General features: G+C 35.5%; 3 protein-coding genes across 3 annotated transcripts; 2 read left to right on the forward strand and 1 right to left on the reverse strand.

Annotated features, from left to right (window-relative positions):
• Positions 1 to 1,137: 1,137 nt before the first annotated feature.
• On the forward strand, positions 1,138 to 1,719 carry MONOS_16415 (uncharacterized protein; the record flags this gene model as incomplete). The annotated part of the gene is made up of 1 exon (XM_067869319.1): positions 1,138 to 1,719. One exon carries the CDS (start codon positions 1,138 to 1,140, stop codon positions 1,717 to 1,719), a length of 582 nt encoding a protein of 193 aa, XP_067724947.1.
• Positions 1,720 to 1,845: 126 nt separating this feature from the next.
• Positions 1,846 to 2,139, forward strand: MONOS_16414 (uncharacterized protein; the record flags this gene model as incomplete). The annotated part of the gene is made up of 1 exon (XM_067869318.1): positions 1,846 to 2,139. The coding sequence occupies one exon, from the start codon at positions 1,846 to 1,848 to the stop codon at positions 2,137 to 2,139; it is 294 nt and encodes a 97-aa protein (XP_067724948.1).
• A 3,881-nt stretch (positions 2,140 to 6,020) lies between these two features.
• On the reverse strand, positions 6,021 to 13,805 carry MONOS_12000 (uncharacterized protein; the record flags this gene model as incomplete). Its single annotated transcript, XM_067864580.1, has 1 exon — positions 6,021 to 13,805. Exon 1 carries the CDS (start codon positions 13,788 to 13,790, stop codon positions 6,021 to 6,023), a length of 7,770 nt encoding a protein of 2,589 aa, XP_067724949.1. The 5' UTR covers positions 13,791 to 13,805.
• Between the last annotated feature and the right edge of the window lie 6,296 nt (positions 13,806 to 20,101).

Here is a 20,101-nt window from a genome sequence, read left to right on the forward strand (position 1 = left end):
TTGTTTGAGCAATAACATTTGTTTATAAAACATTTGTGTGAAATTCATCATTCGAATACGAAATCATTACCCAGTGACAAAAAATACCTTGGAAAACAAACACACCGAAAAAAGTTATGATTTCCAAATAATCACCCATATCTTAAGTATTTTCGTTTATTTTCAATATCAAAGACTTGCTCAAATTTCCATGAGCTTTTTGTTTTGAGTGGTTTGAGTTATATCGGCATAGGTCTAAATTGTACCAGTTGCGAATTTGACGTTTTTTAATTATATTTCACTGTAATATTAATAAACGTAATTAATTAACTCTATATTATCGAGAAAATCTATGAAATTAAACTTTGAAAAACAATAATAAAAATTAATGATCGGACCCATAAAATATTTATATATTTTTCCTTTTTTGTTTTTGGGGTGTAATGGAGAAATTTAGTTGTTATCAGCAAAGATAATGATTGTAAAAAATATAATTCTTTGTATATCTATTATTTATTTAAATTTATATGTGTAATATTTTTCGTAATCAAAATCTATTCGAAATATGATTCTTGCTTGATGATATAGAATTTTTGTCTGAAGCGAAACATCCATTGAATTGAATTCTTTATTTTGGCATTAGAGGAATGGATCAAAAACAAATTTTACAAATTATTCAGTTTCAGATGGAATAACAAATGGAGGAGCGATTTACATGCATAGCCTGGTTCGGGAACACTTTCGGTGAAATTTTGTTCGTTCAATGATTGCCATGCGTATTGTGATGGTGGAGGAATTTTTTTCTATTCGATAAGTTCAGTCAAGGCTGAGAATAATTCGTGCAATGGATGTGTTGCCGAAAAAGATGAAGGAGGAGAGATTATGGCTTATCCGGTTCAGGAGTATGTCAGGACCAGTGGTTGAGAATTTTTAAAATACAAAGCAGATAGAATAGGAGGAGGGCTTTATCTTTCATCTTTTAATGTTTCTGGATCTTCATGTATCGGAGCAGAAAGTGGGAAAGGGGAGAGTGCTTGCGTGTTTGAATGCTCATTTACTTCTTACTCACTAACAAGAAATTATGGTGGAGGAATGAATTGCTCATTTATTCCAGTTACATTGAAAATGAGGAGCCTTCGGTTTATTTCATGTTCAGCAATGGGATATGGAGGAGGATTGTTTGTGGAACCGAACAAAGAAATGACTTCATATGATAAAGTTTATTTTTATTTTTTGTTCTTCCATGAATGCAAATGCAAAACAACTTCTATTCCGTATGGACATGATGTATACTACATGGACTATTTCAGCTCCCATTTAGATTCAAATCCATTTTATGAATGCTATTCAACCGATACAGATGATAGAAGAATGTGCTTTGCCTTTTATAATGCAAATGTTAGTTCTTGGATGTTTCAACACACAGAAAAAAAGAATTGGCTATATGACAAGACGATCTATGTTTCTGTGAATGGGAATGACCTGAATGAGCTATGCGGGTCAAATGAGTCAAATCCGTGTCTGACAGTGAAGAAGGCGTTTGAGATGTGTGAGGTGCAGATTAGCTTGTCAGTCACGCTGATGGAAGGGAATCACACAAGCGAGACAGCAACAATTGAGATTGGGGAAAAGAAGATTTCGGTCATTGGGAAGGGAAGTGAAACAAGTTCGATCGAAATAGGAGCCCTTTCATCAACTGGAGCGCTGTTCAGCGTGACAACAGGTCACCTTGGTTTATAACACATGAAGGTTGATTGCAACTCAAATACAAGTTCTTCGCTGAGTGTGGTTGTGGTTTCTGATGGGAGTGGGTCACTCTCATTGGAGGATGTTGTGATCACCACGAGTAAAACAGGAGACTATGTGATGTCGTCGTCAGTGTTTGTGGTGCCAATGTCACAGCTGTCGATGGTTGGTGTGGAATTCATAAATATGAATGTCTCAAAACCATTGTTCTCTGAGCCGGATCTCTCTTCTTCTTCTTCTTCTTTATCTTCCTCCTCTGCTCTGTTTTTGACAGCCACTTCATCTGGAGAGAGCATGCTGGCGAACTTGTCTGTGAATAATGTGAGGCTGACTGAAGGAGATGGGGTGGTTGTGGCAAAGAGTGTGGCAGAAGGAGAGACATTTGTTGTTCAGAATGTGACTATTGACGATTGAAGGTGTGAGAGTGGCAGTGGTGGAGGGATCAAGGTTGAGTTGGAAACAGATTCAAGAAAATTTTGCACTGGAACATCCACATCGCAAGACGGAGAACAATGAAGGTTTGCAGATGAATTTTTCTCAATTAAATTGTAATGTTTTTCAAACGGTTTTTATTAAAAATTTTTTATTCTATGCATTCTTTTCAAAATGCGCAGAATGTTTATATAAAAAAAAGAAAACAAAACATAAACCAGTCCATTCTTTTTGATTAGAAGTCATGCAAAAACAGAAAAACAAGACAATTGCAAAATTTTATATTCAAAATATAGAGCGAATAAGTTCATAAAACAAAAAAGGAAAAATATATAAATATTTTATGGGTCCGATCATTAATTTTTATTATTGTTTTTCAAAGTTTAATTTCATAGATTTTCTCGATAATATAGAGTTAATTAATTACGTTTATTAATATTACAGTGAAATATAATTAAAAAACGTCAAATTCGCAACTGGTACAATTTAGACCTATGCCGTTATATCATTGTTTATAAACTTCACTTCTTTATGTTTTTGGTTATTTTTCATTGTTTGGCACTTCATTATTTTATTATTTTTTCCATTTCACGATATTTTGATAATTAAATGAATTCATTTGAAGACGAGAGATTTATTTTATTTTTCAAATATCAGTCGAAAATAATCATCAACAAAAGGCATTCAAAATAGACACGTGTATAAATAATACTTTATCGTGACTATTTTCTTTTTTCAAAATAACACAAATTTATATATTTTTGTCATTATTCCATGAATAAAAAGAGTTTCAAATGAAAAAAATTAATCAATGAAAAAATATTCGTTTTCACAACCGTCAATTATTTTTTTGATTGAAGCATTATCAAGAACTGATGGCATACACCATCAATTATTCAAAATTGGTAAACTTATAATTCAAAACTTATCATTTGAGGGTTTTTGAACAAAAAATGGGACAAAATATTTGACTTCGAGCATTTTCATTGAAAAATTATGCACCTTTGATAAACTTTTTGTGTTAAAAAAATTCGAAATAAATGTGTTCATTTTTTGACATTCATGGAATTTCACAAAACTTTTTGCAATAACATCGTGATGTTTGTTTTCAGATATGAAAATCCAATTTATATTGAAATCTGGTAAAGTTTTAAAATGTTATAAGTGAAACAATTTTTTAATGCTTTGTGCATAAAAAGCTTGAAAGTCCATATTTCCCCCCAAATCTTCTGTGAAAAATTTGTTTTTGGCTGAATGTCGGAAAATGATGAAAACATAATATTCAGTCAATATATGTGAAAACGATGAAACATTGAACTTCAATTTATGTTATTTATCAAAAATCATGAAATTTTTTGATTATTCAGAAAAAAATCATCATCCTTGAAAAGGGATAATATTCAAACGAATTTTTCTCATATTGTTTTATTTGGCATTTATCAGAAAAAATAAATCATCAGTATTAATTGTCATTCTACATAACAGAATTCAAAAAAAATAAAATAAAATAAAAGAATAGATCAGAAACGAAACAAAAAGAAAAGAAAAGAAAAGAATAATTCTGAAAGCACATTGATTGATTCTTCCAAATGTGAAAATTGTTTGTATTCAGCAACTTGAAATAGCACAAATAACTTTTATTTTCTGACAAATACACAAATAAAACAATATGAGAAAAATTCGTTTGAATATTATCCCTTTTCAAGGATGATGATTTTTTTCTGAATAATCAAAAAATTTCATGATTTTTGATAAATAACATAAATTGAAGTTCAATGTTTCATCGTTTTCACATATATTGACTGAATATTATGTTTTCATCATTTTCCGACATTCAGCCAAAAACAAATTTTTCACAGAAGATTTGGGGGGAAATATGGACTTTCAAGCTTTTTATGCACAAAGCATTAAAAAATTGTTTCACTTATAACATTTTAAAACTTTACCAGATTTCAATATAAATTGGATTTTCATATCTGAAAACAAACATCACGATGTTATTGCAAAAAGTTTTGTGAAATTCCATGAATGTCAAAAAATGAACACATTTATTTCGAATTTTTTTAACACAAAAAGTTTATCAAAGGTGCATAATTTTTCAATGAAAATGCTCGAAGTCAAATATTTTGTCCCATTTTTTGTTCAAAAACCCTCAAATGATAAGTTTTGAATTATAAGTTTACCAATTTTGAATAATTGATGGTGTATGCCATCAGTTCTTGATAATGCTTCAATCAAAAAAATAATTGACGGTTGTGAAAACGAATATTTTTTCATTGATTAATTTTTTTCATTTGAAACTCTTTTTATTCATGGAATAATGACAAAAATATATAAATTTGTGTTATTTTGAAAAAAGAAAATAGTCACGATAAAGTATTATTTATACACGTGTCTATTTTGAATGCCTTTTGTTGATGATTATTTTCGACTGATATTTGAAAAATAAAATAAATCTCTCGTCTTCAAATGAATTCATTTAATTATCAAAATATCGTGAAATGGAAAAAATAATAAAATAATGAAGTGCCAAACAATGAAAAATAACCAAAAACATAAAGAAGTGAAGTTTATAAACAATGATATAACTCAAACCACTCAAAACAAAAAGCTCATGGAAATTTGAGCAAGTGTTTGATCTTAAAAATTAAACAAAAAATACCAGATCTTTTCACAATAATTAAAAATTAAAAAAATATTTTCCGGAATAGCACATATTAACATTTTAAAGGTTTCCTGCTTTTTATTTTTTTTTAAAAATGCTCTTGGGAACCAGAAAATTTATAATTCAATTGAAAAAGGTGTGGTTTATAAATCGCTGATCCCAATTTCCTTTTCCGTTGTTGCAATTGTTCGTTGCACCAAAATTTGATGGGAGCAACTCACATCACAATCAGAACAATATTCAATTTTGAACTATTTTAATTTAATTTAAGATTAAATGCTGTTACCGTTTCGGATCGGTTGGGTGACTAACCCATAACGTGGCGCTCTCATAAATACAAGAGAAGGAAGTGAAAAAACCATTTTCTCTTTCAAATATAATCATAAAAATTAGTACAAAAATGAATGTGATCATTACTGAGCCATTTTGCCTTTATCAGATAAAAAATATGAACGATAAAAACAAAAAACAAGCTATTTATAAAGATTTTTCATTCTGCAAACTGAAAATGTTTGAAAACTTTAAATTATTGCTAAATGTTGAAGATGAGATATTTTCATTTTCATTTTTTTTAATTTGATAAAAAATTACCCGTAACAAACGAACAAAGTTAAAATTCCAAAAAGTCATATCTTCTATTTTTCAAAACATTTTGATGTGGTTAATGAAAAGAAGTGAATCAAAAATCTTTCAAAACATAAAAAAAAAAAAAAAAAAAAAAAAAAAAAAAAAACTCAATTTGAATGAATGCATTGTTCACTCTTCCTTTTATCAAACTCTATTTCTTACAGATAACAGAGATGACTGCCATCCTCCCATTCTGCATTCTCACTGTGTGAAAGAAAAATAAACTGTTGAAAATTACAAATGTGAACGAAAAAAAGAACATCCCAATAATACTGAATTTGAAACAGAAATCACCAGGTGTGTGCCTATTGGGAAAACTCCAGTGGTCCAAAGGAAGAAAGTGAAAGCCTCACCATGGCTCGGGACGAAGAATGCAGCGAATGACAATCCACTCCCGAAAGCATGAATGTGATATGGCAATGCACTTTTCTTCCCAACGAGACACAAACAAAGGAAGCAATTGCTTTCAAGCAAGCATTCAATTCTTCTCATCCAACATTCTCCCAGCTCCACTTTTCAATTCCCCAGGTTTCCCAAATGCATTTCTCAAATGAAAAAAAAAATCATCGTTTCATTCCATCCGACTGAAGCTCCCATTTGTGTCTTCGCTGTCTGCCTCTTCACATCTCGATCCATCTCCAATATCCAACGCGTCTGATGCCGTCACAAACATCGACCCCATCGGCATCTTCATGAACAGCTCCCGCTTCACATCCCCTAATGTCACCCGCTCATCCCACCCCTGCACCACACACTTCTCCTCCAACTCCCGAAGACTGCTCCCTCCCATCTTCTCCACCTTCGGCCGCTCCCCATTCACTATCTTCTGCCCTGCCACCACACCCTCATACTCCCCAAACGGGATCTCCAGCGTCACACACTCCCACACCATCATCCCAATCGAAAACACCACTGACTCCTTCGTCGCCCCCATCTTCTTGTTCATCTGCAGCTCTGGCGCCTTCCACCTCAGGCACTCCTTTCTGAAGGCATCCTCATCCTCTTCAAATGCTGATGAGGGAAGGGAGTCATCATCATCATCACCATCATCACTGGCAGATGTCACAACTGTTGATGATGAGATGGATGATGAATCTGAATCATCATCTGACAATAAGTCAGAGTGCATCACGATGCAGATGACCATGTGCTCAGAGAACAAAACAATGTGGGGACTCAGATTGGCCAATGACTGAAGAGGGTTTTCCATCTCGTCAAATGAGTGGAGTGCTCCATTCGCCACCCAGAACAACACCTGTGCAGTTGTTTGCTCCCTCTCCTTCAACGAGCCAATCGCCATCTCCTTCTTCTCGTTCCTTCCATGCAATAGCATGAACAGCGAATCCCTCAGATCCACGATCAGCTTCTCATGAGGAGATGAGCATGCCATCGCATCCACCAGATTTGACATCGATGAAGTGGTTGGACACAAATCCTCCCCTCGGACAAATGTTGAATCTGAATCAGTTGTATCCGTTGTTGAGGTGGATGAAATGGAAGGCGATGGTGTTCTCTTTCGAATCTCTTCTTCTTCAACCTTCTCTAGCATCCATTCTGGAATCTTATCAGTGTCTCTCCCCAGAATGTATTCAGTTGAGCCACTCTCGCTCAAAAGATGTTCTGATGACTCTGAGTGCCCCAAGCTTTTCTCATACACCCTCTTCTTTATCCTCTCTTCATTCTTCTTCTCAGCATCTTTCTCAGCTCTCCTCCACTGCTCCTCAGGTGACATCTCCATCGTCACCATCTCAATCAGCTTCGGATCCTTTTTCACTGTGTCATTCACAATCTCTCTCAGATCGTTTGCTTCATTCTTTGCTTTTCTCCATCGAACAATGAATATCACTGCCACAATCAGAACAATCAATAATATTACAACAAGCACAATGACAATCAACAACCAAAAAGATTTTCCTTCTTTTCCTCCTTCAGCAAGCTTTCCTTCTCCATTTGTTTTTGATTCGCTCTTGTTCTTCAGAATGAAAGAATCTGTTGATGATGGATTATTTCCATCTCCAAACAGAATGCACACACTCACTTCCACCCCTTCTCCTGCTTCCGTTATCATCTCTTTTGGCAGTCTCCCTTCAACTTCGATCTCTGACACATATCCACTTTCATCAAACTCATATTTTTCAATCTGCTTTTCTTCTCCCATCTGCTTCACAACCATGAATGACAAGTCGCATGGCAGCAGCTCCTTCCCTTTGAACACAATCTCCACTTCTTCTCCCACTTCCTTTGCTTCAACACACTCCAACACTGGAATGAAGAATGGGGATGCTCTTTCAGAAATAATTCCCTCAAAATTGCATCCTTCATTCAGAATCCAAAGTGATGAATTATCTTTCACTCCATCGCCTCCTTTCAAACTGGAGATTGTCAGTGAGGCAGAATTTGAGCAAATAATGTTTCTTCTCAATGATGGGTAATTCTCAATCGAAGGATTGTTGTTCTCAAATCTTCCATCTTTGATAATTATTGTGCCTCCACTCACACTCATTCCTCCCTTCGATGAGTTGCAAATCGTGGTGTCTCTCACAACTGCTTCACTCATCGACAAGTCAACAACTGACCCATTCCATTTGCACACTTCATCAGCAACTCCATTCACTTCTGTTCCTGTTTCCAGATTCCCCTCAAACACACACAAATCGATTAACATTTTGTTTGCATTTGTTATCGCCACCTGGCTCCCCTTTGGCGATTCTGATGTGCACTCGTGAAAAGAGCAGTTGCACATCTCAAAACCACTCATTGGCTGACTTGTGCAAACAATGCAAGACCCATCACTCGATCGGCTGATGTTTGTGAATGATGACACCATCAATGATAAAATGAGTGATGAATGGCTGTTTTCAAGTGATATAAGGCTTCTCTCTTCCAACCCAATATTTGTGGCTGCCAACTTCGAAATGCTCACTTTCTCACTTTTCCCACATTCAATCAACGAGTTCTTGCACTGGACATCATCCACTCCCGCATCCTCAAATGTTGTTCCTTCAGAACGCAATATCTCGAATACAGCCTTTGAAAATTTCAAGTGGCCAACACTGCACCGATCTGCCTCAAACAACCCTTCTTCAACAACAATCAGAGAAAAGTCAAAAATGTTCTGTGTATTTTCTGTTGTTCTGCTCTCTGACAAGAATGAAACAGATTCCAGAATGAGAGATCCATTCAGCTGACGTATCAAGCACGAGCAGACAACATTCCCCATTCCACAAAAAACAAATGACACCTTCTCAAATCGAACAGATTCCGAGGTTCTCACAACACCCTCATTCACAAGCTCAATCTCTCTCACTTTTATCTCTCCATTCCTGCTCGCCTCCATCGACTTGATCGTCACCTTCTCAGCTGAACACGAACCAGTCAATTCTGTCTCATTCCAAACAAACAGCTGCGAATAATCCGATGGGATGATGTGGCTCACCCCAACATTCAGCGATGAGCATGTGCTCTTCATCTCCCCACACTGCTTGCTGTCGCTGCTGTTCTCCACAATCGATGAAACAAATATGAATTCGCTCCTGAACACAAACACCCTCCTCAGCAGATCCTCTTCATCCCCATAATTGTCTGCTGTGCATCCCCATATCGCCAGCTCCCTCACAAATGGCTCCCCAAAATTTATCAGGAACTGTGACTCACTTATCTGCGAATCAAGGTCTGTGCACTTCACAAACACATCTCTCCCCTTCGATGCAACATTCCGAAGGAATGTGATGTTCGACAGCACAAATGGCAAAGTCTTCTGTGAGACACTTTGCGATTTCAAAAACATCCCTCCACCTCTCCCAATGTTCGAACAGAAACACTCTGTCACATTTGTGTGATTCACTTCCAATCTCCCCCTCTCATTGAGAAGGAAAAACACTCCACCTCCTTCGTTCGAGCTTCCAGATCCACAATTGTTTATAGACGAATTCTCTATTTTCAATCTCACTTCATTTGAAATGTCACAACAAAGCAACGAAGGGTTGTTTGACACGCTGTGCTTCACATTCGCAAATGTGCATTGCTCAAATAGAATATTCCATATTTCTTCTGCATTATCATTCTTCCTCTCAGAAATCACACATTCACTCATCACAACTGCACTTTTCCCACTCAATGAAATATCTTCAAATGTCACATCGCTCATGGTTGTTACACAATCAGCTGATATGCTCATTATCTCATGCATCGTTGAGAATCCAGCTATTTCTGTCTTTTCGATCTCCACAATTCCTTTCGAAGCACTGATCAGAACAAATGACACCTCACTTTCAGCATTGCCAATTGTGCGAATCGAACAGCTGACAACACTCGTTTTGACTGCATCTGAACCTGTCTGGATAAGGATGCTTTCTCCGTTGTCAAAGGAACTGGGGATCAGAATCCCCAATTCACTGAATTGAACAACCCCTTTGCATTCAACAACAACATCTCCATCCCCTTCAAGTGTTTGAGCAAATCGGATTTTGTCTGATTCCATATTTGTTCCTTCCACCCTCATTCCACTCATCTCAATCACACTCCTCACATCACAAACCCCCTGAACTGCAATTGATTCAATCCCCAAGTCACTCTCTCGCTTCACCCCATAATCAACAGATCGGCATGGATACTCCAACAACCCACACACAACCACATTGTTTCCTTCATCGGCAATATACACACTCGATTCAACAGATTTCCAGAAATAGATCAGCGGGATTGCACACTCTTTGTTTTCTCCATCATATCCCATCAGAGAGTCTTCGGTCAATTCCTCCAGTCTATCTTTCACAAATGGAAGTGTTTCGTTCTTGATGCTCTTGGCAAGCGATGCAGATGAAATGAACAGATCCTTCCCATATTTCGCATTGTTCGGCTTCTCAGATGAAAAAACAGGTGAGGATATCACAAACCCTGCCTTTCCTTCTTCTTCCTCTTTCAGTATCTTCAGCATTATTCCTCCTCCATATCCAACACTTCCCTCTTCATATGGTGCTCTGCAACAATAAAACGAACACATATTAATCAACAGATTCGTTTCTGAAGATGCCTCACAAAAGAGTGCACCTCCTCCAATCTCGGTTCCCTCCTCTCCAGTTACAGCACACTCTTCAAATGTGCAGTCATTTATTTCCACTTTGAAATCTCTTCCATCATTATCATCATCATTGTTCACAATGCTGATGCATCCTCCACTTCCCTTCCAACGAGTGATCGATGAAAATGTGCATCCCGACATCTCTTCAATGATCCCCTCGTGGCACTCAACAACACTCCCATCACCAAATGTGATTTCAGAAAAATCGCAATGAGTCATATTCATCGAAGGCACACTTTCTGCATTCCCTTCAACAACAAATATCGATGAATCTCCAATTTTCATATTCTCTGATCCAAACTCACTCACCTCCACAACCCCTCCAACAGCCTTCACAAACACTGTCGAAACAGTCTCAGTGCCTCCTTCCATCCCACATCCATTCAGTGCAAGCTTCCCTGAATGACACTCAAACACACTTTCATGAAATGTCAGTGATTTCTTCAAAGAAAATACAATGCCAGTCACACACACAGAAACTGTGTTTTCAATCAATCCACTTTGAGCTCCCTCTTTCTGATCAGAAACATCACACTTCATCTCATTCTCTTTGGATGCAATGCTCCATTCATTCGAAGTCAACCCCAATTCCTCCTCAAAGACAAATGGCTCAAGAAGAGCAACATCCTTTTTCTTCCCTTCAAAGTGGAGTGAAACTGCCTTCCAAATGGATGAACACGGAAACTCTTCAAATCCACACTTCGAGAAATCATGGCTCAGTGATCCTCCTCCCACAAACGCTGGTGAAGAAAAGTTGTTCCACAAATGGACACACAGCGGAATTGGAAACGATTCATCCCCATTTTCATATCCTTGCATCTTGCTCTTTGTTTCCAATGAAGCAGTCAATGAAGTGATCTTCCCACTTGTTGCTGTTGATTCCAGATCGATCGAGTCAACAAAAATGTCACTTCCCCATCTGGCCCTGTTTCCTTCAAATGTTGATGAAATCAGAAACTCTGTATTTGTGTCTTTCACTTTCAGCCCAATTCCTCCTCCTCTCCCTTGAGTGGCTGAGGCATAACAGTTCTTCACAATGCCTCCTTTCACATTCAATGAACTCCCACTTCCCACTTCAACCATCATTTCCCCTCCAAACTCACAGTCTTCATTCCCACAGCCATCAATCGCGCATCCCTCAAGAGTTATCGAATGTGACCCTTCACCCACACTTATCAGAGATGATCCCGCTGTTGTTCTCACAATGTTGCTGAACACACATTTATCCAGAGACAATGTCACAGATGATTCTTGAGAAAGTGATATCACACTCGTGGTGCTGAATGTTTGTCCCCATTTCACATCTTGCATCTTCAACTCTCCCCCTTCCACATTCACAAGTGAGTTCTGAATGCTCCTCTCCTCTAAATGAGTTGTGCCCATCGAAATATTCATTCGCTTCACATCCATCAACCCACTTCCCTCAACCTCAAACAGTCTGCATTGCCTGTTGTTTTCAAACGATGTGTTGTGGATCACAGATAGATCGCTCACAGCCAATTCCCCTGTTCCAACACAAAACAGACTCAGTCCATTTCCCTCAAATTTTGTTTCAATGGATGAACCAGCTGAAGAAACCCCATTCACAGAGATTGTTATCTCTCCAACATCAATTCCTTTGCCTTCCACAACTGTTCCACTCAACACCTTTATTTCCTCCACAAAACCCTCAATCATTTGAGACAGGCAATGGCTGATTGTGAGACATGCACAACTTTCATCCAATCCACAGCTGAATGTGTCTTTTGCATTTGTCTGATTCTCTCTTGAAGCAACAAATCTGCTTCTTCCTCCTTTATTGGGAAGCCAATCGCTTTTATCTCCACCTGCGTAATACCTAACCCCTTCAGTTCTTGAAGAATAACAGAAAACCGCTTGAGATTCCGCGTTGTTGTCGTGAACATAAATGTCATTTCCTCGCGAAGCACTGTTATTGTGGAAAAAGCAAAACCACAAAAGATTTCCATTAAAACCATTTGTCAGAATACTGACTGCTCCTCCACGTAAATCTGAATGACATCCTTGAAAAAGGCAATTATGAGCAACAATTTTATCTGTTGCAGTCCAACTGATATAACCTCCTCCATCGCCGTTTCCTGAATTATGTCCGCTGCAATTTTTGAAAAAACAATTCAACACGCAATCTTTTGTTTTGTTTGTTTTTGAACTCCAAATTCCAAGTCCTCCAGCATCATTTCCAGACCATCCATCTTTGAACAAACAGTTTTCAACAAATACCTGGATTATCATTCCTTCTATTTCTGCCCCAGCTCCTCCATTATCAGTTGAAGAGACACAATAGCACTCAACAAATGTGGAATGTTTCACTGTGCATTCTGCAATGTTCAATGCAAATATTCCCCCTCCTCTTGTGGATGTCGCATTGCATTTCACAAACGACGAATTCTCAACAGTCAGTGTTGCACTCGAATTGTCATGCACATACAGCGCTCCTCCGCATGAAGCATTACACCCAATCCATCCAGCATTCTTATATGTCTGTGTCACAGTGGCTTCAACCCTATTTGCATTCCTCACTCTCCGATCCACTCTTTCATTCTGAACAAATGTGCAATTGTTGCAGGTGAATGAACCAGATCCTTCTGTTCCACCCACGATTCCTCTCTCAAGCACATTCATCGATCTTTCAACCTCACAATCCTCCATAAAGCTCATCCTCATCATCCTCTCTTTCACAGATTGTATTTCCTCCGTTTCACCATATTTCTTTGTGATATTCGCAAATCCACAGTTTTGAATGCATTCACTCAACCCAAAGCCGTCTCTCAGAAAACTGCCTCCACTCCCACAAAACACAACATCCTCATACTCACTGTTTCTCACAAACAACGAAGACAAATCACCCCCTTCCATCTCCACCACACTCCCCATCATTCCACATTCCTGACCATTCCCAACACCCAAAGTCGTGTTTATCAGCCAGCATGCCCCTCCATTCTTCACATAATTCCCATTCCACTCATTATTTCTCACAAACACACTCCCCTCAACCTGCAGCAATGATCCTGCTCTTATTTCGAATATCACACGATCATCTGGCTTTTCAAGCAACATCCCCTTCAATTCAACTGACGAGTTGTGTATTTCGCAGAACATCCGAACAACACTTCCTCTCTCCAAAACACCACTCTTCTCCATTCCACGAACATGGAAAGCATCATATTCATTTCTCACCTTGTCGTTTCTTTCTTTGCCACAAATGGCTGGCAACAAACACACAAGATAAACGAAGAGAATCATTGCTTAAATGCAAATAATGGGTTCATGATCCCATATTTCTGATTATATCCCATTATCTTGTGGAGAATCAAAAAACATTATTTCCTGCGCAAATTCCATTTTCTAAATCCAATTCTCTGAATTTATTTCCATTTTTCATATTCATTTTATTGTAAATATTAATTCACAGAAACTGCCTTCTTCAATTGATTTCCACTTTTTTTCTTCAATTTTTTGAATCTCATCTTTCTTGTATATTCCGTTTGAATGAAATGTTTCTAATTCTTATCTCCTTTTCGTAATCTCCTTTCTCGTTAAATTATTTTCATTCGTTTGATATCGCCGTATTTTCTACACCTTATTTCAAATTTTCCTGAAAATACAAAAAGAGAAAAAAAAAATCAAAAAATGATGAAAATATAAATACCGAGAAAGTTATTCTGAATGTTTCAAAATGGCATTTAATTGTTTTTGCTTCATTCAGTAAAAAAATTGCTTCAACTCTTCATCGTGCCCCCAAACTCTCCTTTTCTAGCACGTCTTTCCATGGAATTCCTTTTTTCCTTTTTGCAGAAAGAGTAATTGACTTTTGATTCAATATCCTCTGTTCTTTCTCTTTTCTGATTTTTCTTCATTTTCTACATCTTTTGATCCTCATTTTGCTCTCTTCTATTGCATATCTTCCATTTTTCAAGTCTTCTTCTTCTTTTAGATATTCAATGTTTTCCACCAGAATTTGCATTCACCTTTGTTTTTCCTCTTTTCAATTAATTCTTGAATCAATCTCACTTCAGAGCATTTTCAGTCAGTAATCCAATGAAGTTCTGTCTTTTTCAGATATTTTTCTATTCCTTCAATAATACCTCAATTCAGCCTTTTCTTGCTTTCATTGAGCATTGAAAATTGCTTTTTTGTTTTATCAGTTGAGATTTGGCAATTGTCAATCGTGATTACTGCTCTTTTCCAAAAATAAGTTTTCTATATTCACATTTCCGCTATAGAACTGTTATGTTATTTACATCTTTATGCAATCGGAGAAGGATTTGAATATCTCTGTGATTAATGATCAAAATAATCCATTTTTCTGATGATTGAATAAAACGTTCCTAAAACGCACATATGAAAAATAATTTTCAAAAAAGAAAACCTCAAGCCTTCAATTCCTTTGATGTTTCCGTTGTTTGAGTTTTGGATCTGTTTTCTCTTCAGATTCGAGTCTGGTATTTCAATCATTTCTTTTGCATTTTCGAACCAAATGCAGCCTTTCTGAGGCAAATAAAATTGATCAAAAAGAAACGAAAATAAAAACAAACAGTTATTCTAAATATGATTATTTTGCTCAGGAATCACTTGGAATGGCCTTGAATGAATCATTTTTTGAAAAGCATTCCATTCAATCATTGATATCATAAGGTTTTGGAATAGAATTGGAGTTTCTGCAATAATACAAATAATTAAGCAGGAAGGAAAGTGAATAAAAATATTTGTGCTTCATCTGCCTTCAAAATGAGTAATTTTCTTCTGGCAAAAATAACTGAAACAAACTGAAAATTCCCTCTTCATCCTTGTGAAAATGAAAAATAAATAAATGTTTGTGCAAGATTCATCGTGAAACAATCCTCAATATGTTCACTGAACTCCAGAAAACGGAATAGAAAAAGTGCAGGAATTTTTATGTTATTATGGGCATGACATTTTTTTAAAACTTGTTTTTGTTCATTTCCAACTTTAAATAAATACAACTTTTTTTTTAAGAATTAATGATATCAGTATTTGCAATCATTTGTGAGATGAAAAATTTTGTGTCCCTCTTTTAACAGTGAAATTGCTTGAATATTTCTCAAAAATTTAAACACTTGAATGAAAACTATTTTTCAATGATTTATTATAATATAATTTGAAAAATTTTGATTCTTATTAAAAAATTCTTCTGGAATAGTATTAAAAATTCATTTTCACTTTACAAGTTGGACAGATTTATTCAATATTATTTGTGAATAATGAAAAGAAAACAATAAAGATAAAAAATAAATCTTCAAACTCTAAAAACAACACATATTGGTTTATGCACAATATACGACCGTGAATGAAATCAACATATGCTGAAGCCATGATAACAATATGAAGAACACATGTATTTTTCTCTTTCAACTATTTGCAGAAACACAGAAAAAAATTTCGAAATTTTATTATTATTATTTTTTTTGATCAAATTTTTCAGATTTTTCTTTCAAACATATGGGACAAAATATTTGACTTCGAGCATTTTCATTGAAAAATTATGCACCTTTGATAAACTTTTTGTGTTAAAAAAATTCGAAATAAATGTGTTCATTTTTTGACATTCATGGAATTTCACAAAACTTTTTGCAATAACATCGTGATGTTTGTTTTCAGATATGAAAATCCAATTTATATTGAAATCTGGTAAAGTTTTAAAATGTTATAAGTGAAACAATTTTTTAATGCTTTGTGCATAAAAAGCTTGAAAGTCAGTATTTTCCCCCATATATGTAATTTTGCAATTAGAGATTGATGTGCAAACAAATATTTTCTGAAAAATGTGATTAAAGCAATGCAACTGTTTTTCATTCGGGTTCATGTTCAGAATACTCCGCTCCATCGCTAACTTCCTTTGAATCCTCGAAATTTCTTCGTTTTGTTCAGATAAAACTGGAACATCCTCTTCGTCATCATTATCTTCGTGGTCTTCCTTTTCTTCTTCAATATATTCATCCACTTTATATTGGCAAATTTCTCTCACAGTTTCAACAAATGTTGATTGTTTTCTTTTTTGAAACACAAAAGAAGAAATATAATCATCAATGAATTTCTCTTTCAGCCCCGTACGAGGCAAATCTCTTCGAAATTGACTCCAAAGTCTCTCAATCATATAAGTGCATATTTCGCTCACTGGATCTTTGAAATGATATTCGTTGCAGATTGTATTGTGGCCATAACCGAGATCACTGAGAGATGAGTACGCTTTCCATTCATCACTGTGAATCATTGTTCCTTGTAAGATGTTTTCTAGAATGATTGGTTGCAATGTGTTTATTTTTCTATTGGGGACTCTGATAATTAAAAAGCTTCCTTGTTTCCCGTCCTGAGTTCTTTGAACATCTCCAAATAGCCAGATCTGCTCCTTTTATCTGCCTTTATGATAATTTCATCTGTTCAATATTGCAAAGTCATTCTTGACAATTGTATTTTCACCTCCAATTGGCTGAAACGATGATGCTGCGCTCTGTGCCATTGCTGCTGTTGCAAGTGAATAGTAAAAACCAACTGTGTTTCTATGCACACCAAAAATCAAAAATTTCAGAATAATTCATAGCTTCATCCATTTGAAAAGGAAAATATTCAATAATTTTCCAATTTCTATAATTTGATTTTCCATTAATAGATTTGACAGTAGGCTTATTGTTTTATTGCATCTGATTGACCTCCATTACCTAGAATTAGGATTTCATTCATTGAGAACTGTTTCCTCATGGCAACTTCTTCATTCTTTGAATCTTTGATTCAACATTGCATTTCTGAACCATTCCCATGTATCATTTGCGTTAAGAAATAATTCGTTGAAAAAGCTAATTTTGAATTTGCGATCCTCAATTTGCATTCAGAAAAAATTTGCAAAAATAATATGCGTGATTATTCTTAAAATCAGATTTTTTCTGTTGAAATTTTCAGTTCAAAAATTTCCCTCGAATATCAAAAAAAGAACACTGAAGAGTGAAAAGGATCAATAAAGAAATATTAATCTTTATGTCAGCTGTTTCGTTTTTTCATAAAACATTTGTGATAAATTAAGCATTTGAATTCAAAAGCTTTTCCCAATTACAAAGAGAATTTGAAAAAACAACACACCGATAGAAGTTATTATTTCATTAATAATCGCACATGTTTCAAAAAATTTAAGAAAATTTTTGTTCAATTTTTCATCATGAAACTGAACTTCACAACAAATTTGAATATTATCGAAACTCAATTTCACGTTTATTTATCGAATTATTTACCATGAAGTATTTTCAGAAATTATTCAAGATTATTTCTATGAAAATTATCGGACCCTATAAGATACACTTAACCATTTCCATGAAGTCAAACTCGAGAATTTTGATTTTTTTCTCTCTTATTTTAAAAAAATAAAAATTGGCTGTTTTATTGAGCGATGAATTTTGACAATTGCACAAATCTATCATTAAGATTTTTTGTGACTCAACGACATTTCTCAGTTTGCTATTGTCTTTTCATTATTTGCACACCAAAAATAATGCTATTTCGAAAATGAATATTTCAATTTCGAAATTCATTTAAAACTGAAAGCTTTAATTTATCTCACAAATAAATTTCAGAAAAGTTCAAGTTATTTTTTAATCAATCAAATTACAATACTCAAAGAAAACTGTTTTTTTTATCGCAACAATCAATAAATCATTTTTTTGGAAAAAAATTTTTTCTAAAATCATCACTCTGATGATAAGTTAATCGCAAATAATTCATTATTTTGAACGATCTGAAGGAAATAGTGAGTTTACAATCACATTTATTGAATTTCAAAAGACCAGAGTTTTTTGCCAATGAATTTTTTTTGTTTCTTTGGTGAAATTTAAAAAAAACTTCGATTTTTTTAAAATAGTAAATGAATTCATTTTCTTTTCAAATTAACTTCAAATTATAGTATTTTCAATCAAAATAAATGAAAATTTTAAATAAAAATGCCTCATTTTTCACATATTTATGAACAAAGTTTACTAATGAGATAAAAATTTATAGAATATTAATCGAAAAACGTAAGTTATTCATTCCACAAATCAAAATATTTTTCATTTCGAAATTGAATAAAAATTTTTCGAATTAGAATTATTTTTGGTGTACCAATCACAAAATATGCTTCTTCAAAATTATTCTTCATCTGAATTATCGTTTAAATCATCTCCAGTGACCTATTTATAAACTAACTATTTATTTCATCATCATGACCTTCTTTTTCTTGTTTTTCTTTTCCTCCTTCTTTTCCTTCTCCGGCTTTTGCATTACACTGACTAAGTCAAGATCATAAACCTCCAGATGTTAGCGTAATTGAACGGATGACGAAGCCTCACATTAACCCACCTGGAAAACGGACTTGAATTGTTAAGGTTAAACCACGCAAAGCCATGAATAGAAGTGAGTCAGCTCCTTTGAGGAATTCTGCAATCCTACTAATCTGTTTTAGGCTGTAGCTCAGATGATGCAGTCACGAACATTGACCAGTTGCATTCAGCTCAATGAAGCCACGAAGCAGGTGCTGGAGATAGCAGCGCAGGCAAAAGTGAAGTTGAAGGAGAAGGACAGAGAAGTGTTTAGGATGGACAATCTCATTCCAATGAAGTCCGCTACGAAAGGAACATCAAGATGGAACAATAACGATGCGGGGCAACTGAGGGGGTGATGAAGGAGCGTCACAGGAGGAAAAAGGATGGCTCACGGAAACTACATAAGTGGAGTAATTAGATCGCTTCCATCCTTGTTGAATTCTTCTTTCAGCTCATTTTCTGGTTCCGATTCGGTTTCTGTTTCCGTTCCATTGCGTTCTCAACAGGGATTGGTATAACAGGTGTTGTGCAATAACAGGAGATAAAATACATTCAATGACTTATTCCAACAGGAGCAATGAACAATCAAAGAGTTGCAGTTCGTCTGTTAGCTTTGGGAATACAAGACCCAAACGAAAGAGGAAAAGCACATGAAGGGAGGATGTCTTCGAAGAAAGAGAAGCTTGGTGGGTTGAATGGGCTGAAGGATTTGGATGGAGACGATTTGAACGGAGGGACGATAGGTTTTCTGGGTGAGGAAGACGAAGAATGAGAATGGAGTCACCGTTGGAGGGAGTTGGACCAGAAGATATTTTTGAGAGTGTCAGTCAAAAACAGCTCAATAAACAGAGAATTTGAATGGTACAGGGATTCTTCTCTTTTGTGGGTGTTTCTGTTTCAGCCGTTGCTCAGTGCAAACAGAAATGGAGAGATTTCTTTTTCTTCTTTTTCTTCTTTTTCTTCAGCGACTTCTTCTTATTCATCTTCTTCGACTTCTTCTTCTTCTTCTTCTCTCTTTTTTCTTTTTCTTCTTCCCAACTGATCATCTCCTCCAATTCTTTCCTCTCCTTCATTCTTCTCTTTAATCCTTTCTTCATTTCATTTAGTTCCTTTATTTGTGCTGTTTTTTGCCTTTTTGATATGTTTCATGACATTTCCATTTTCCATGTCTGTTTTCAACTGAGTCGCGGAATTTATGACGGAAAACAACTGCACTGAAAGTGGGAATAAAACTCTTCATTCATATTTTTC

This window comes from Monocercomonoides exilis (genome assembly GCF_001643675.1).
Source record: "Monocercomonoides exilis strain PA203 chromosome Unknown scaffold31-1199392, whole genome shotgun sequence".
In the NCBI taxonomy this organism is placed as follows: Eukaryota; Preaxostyla; order Oxymonadida; family Polymastigidae; genus Monocercomonoides; species Monocercomonoides exilis.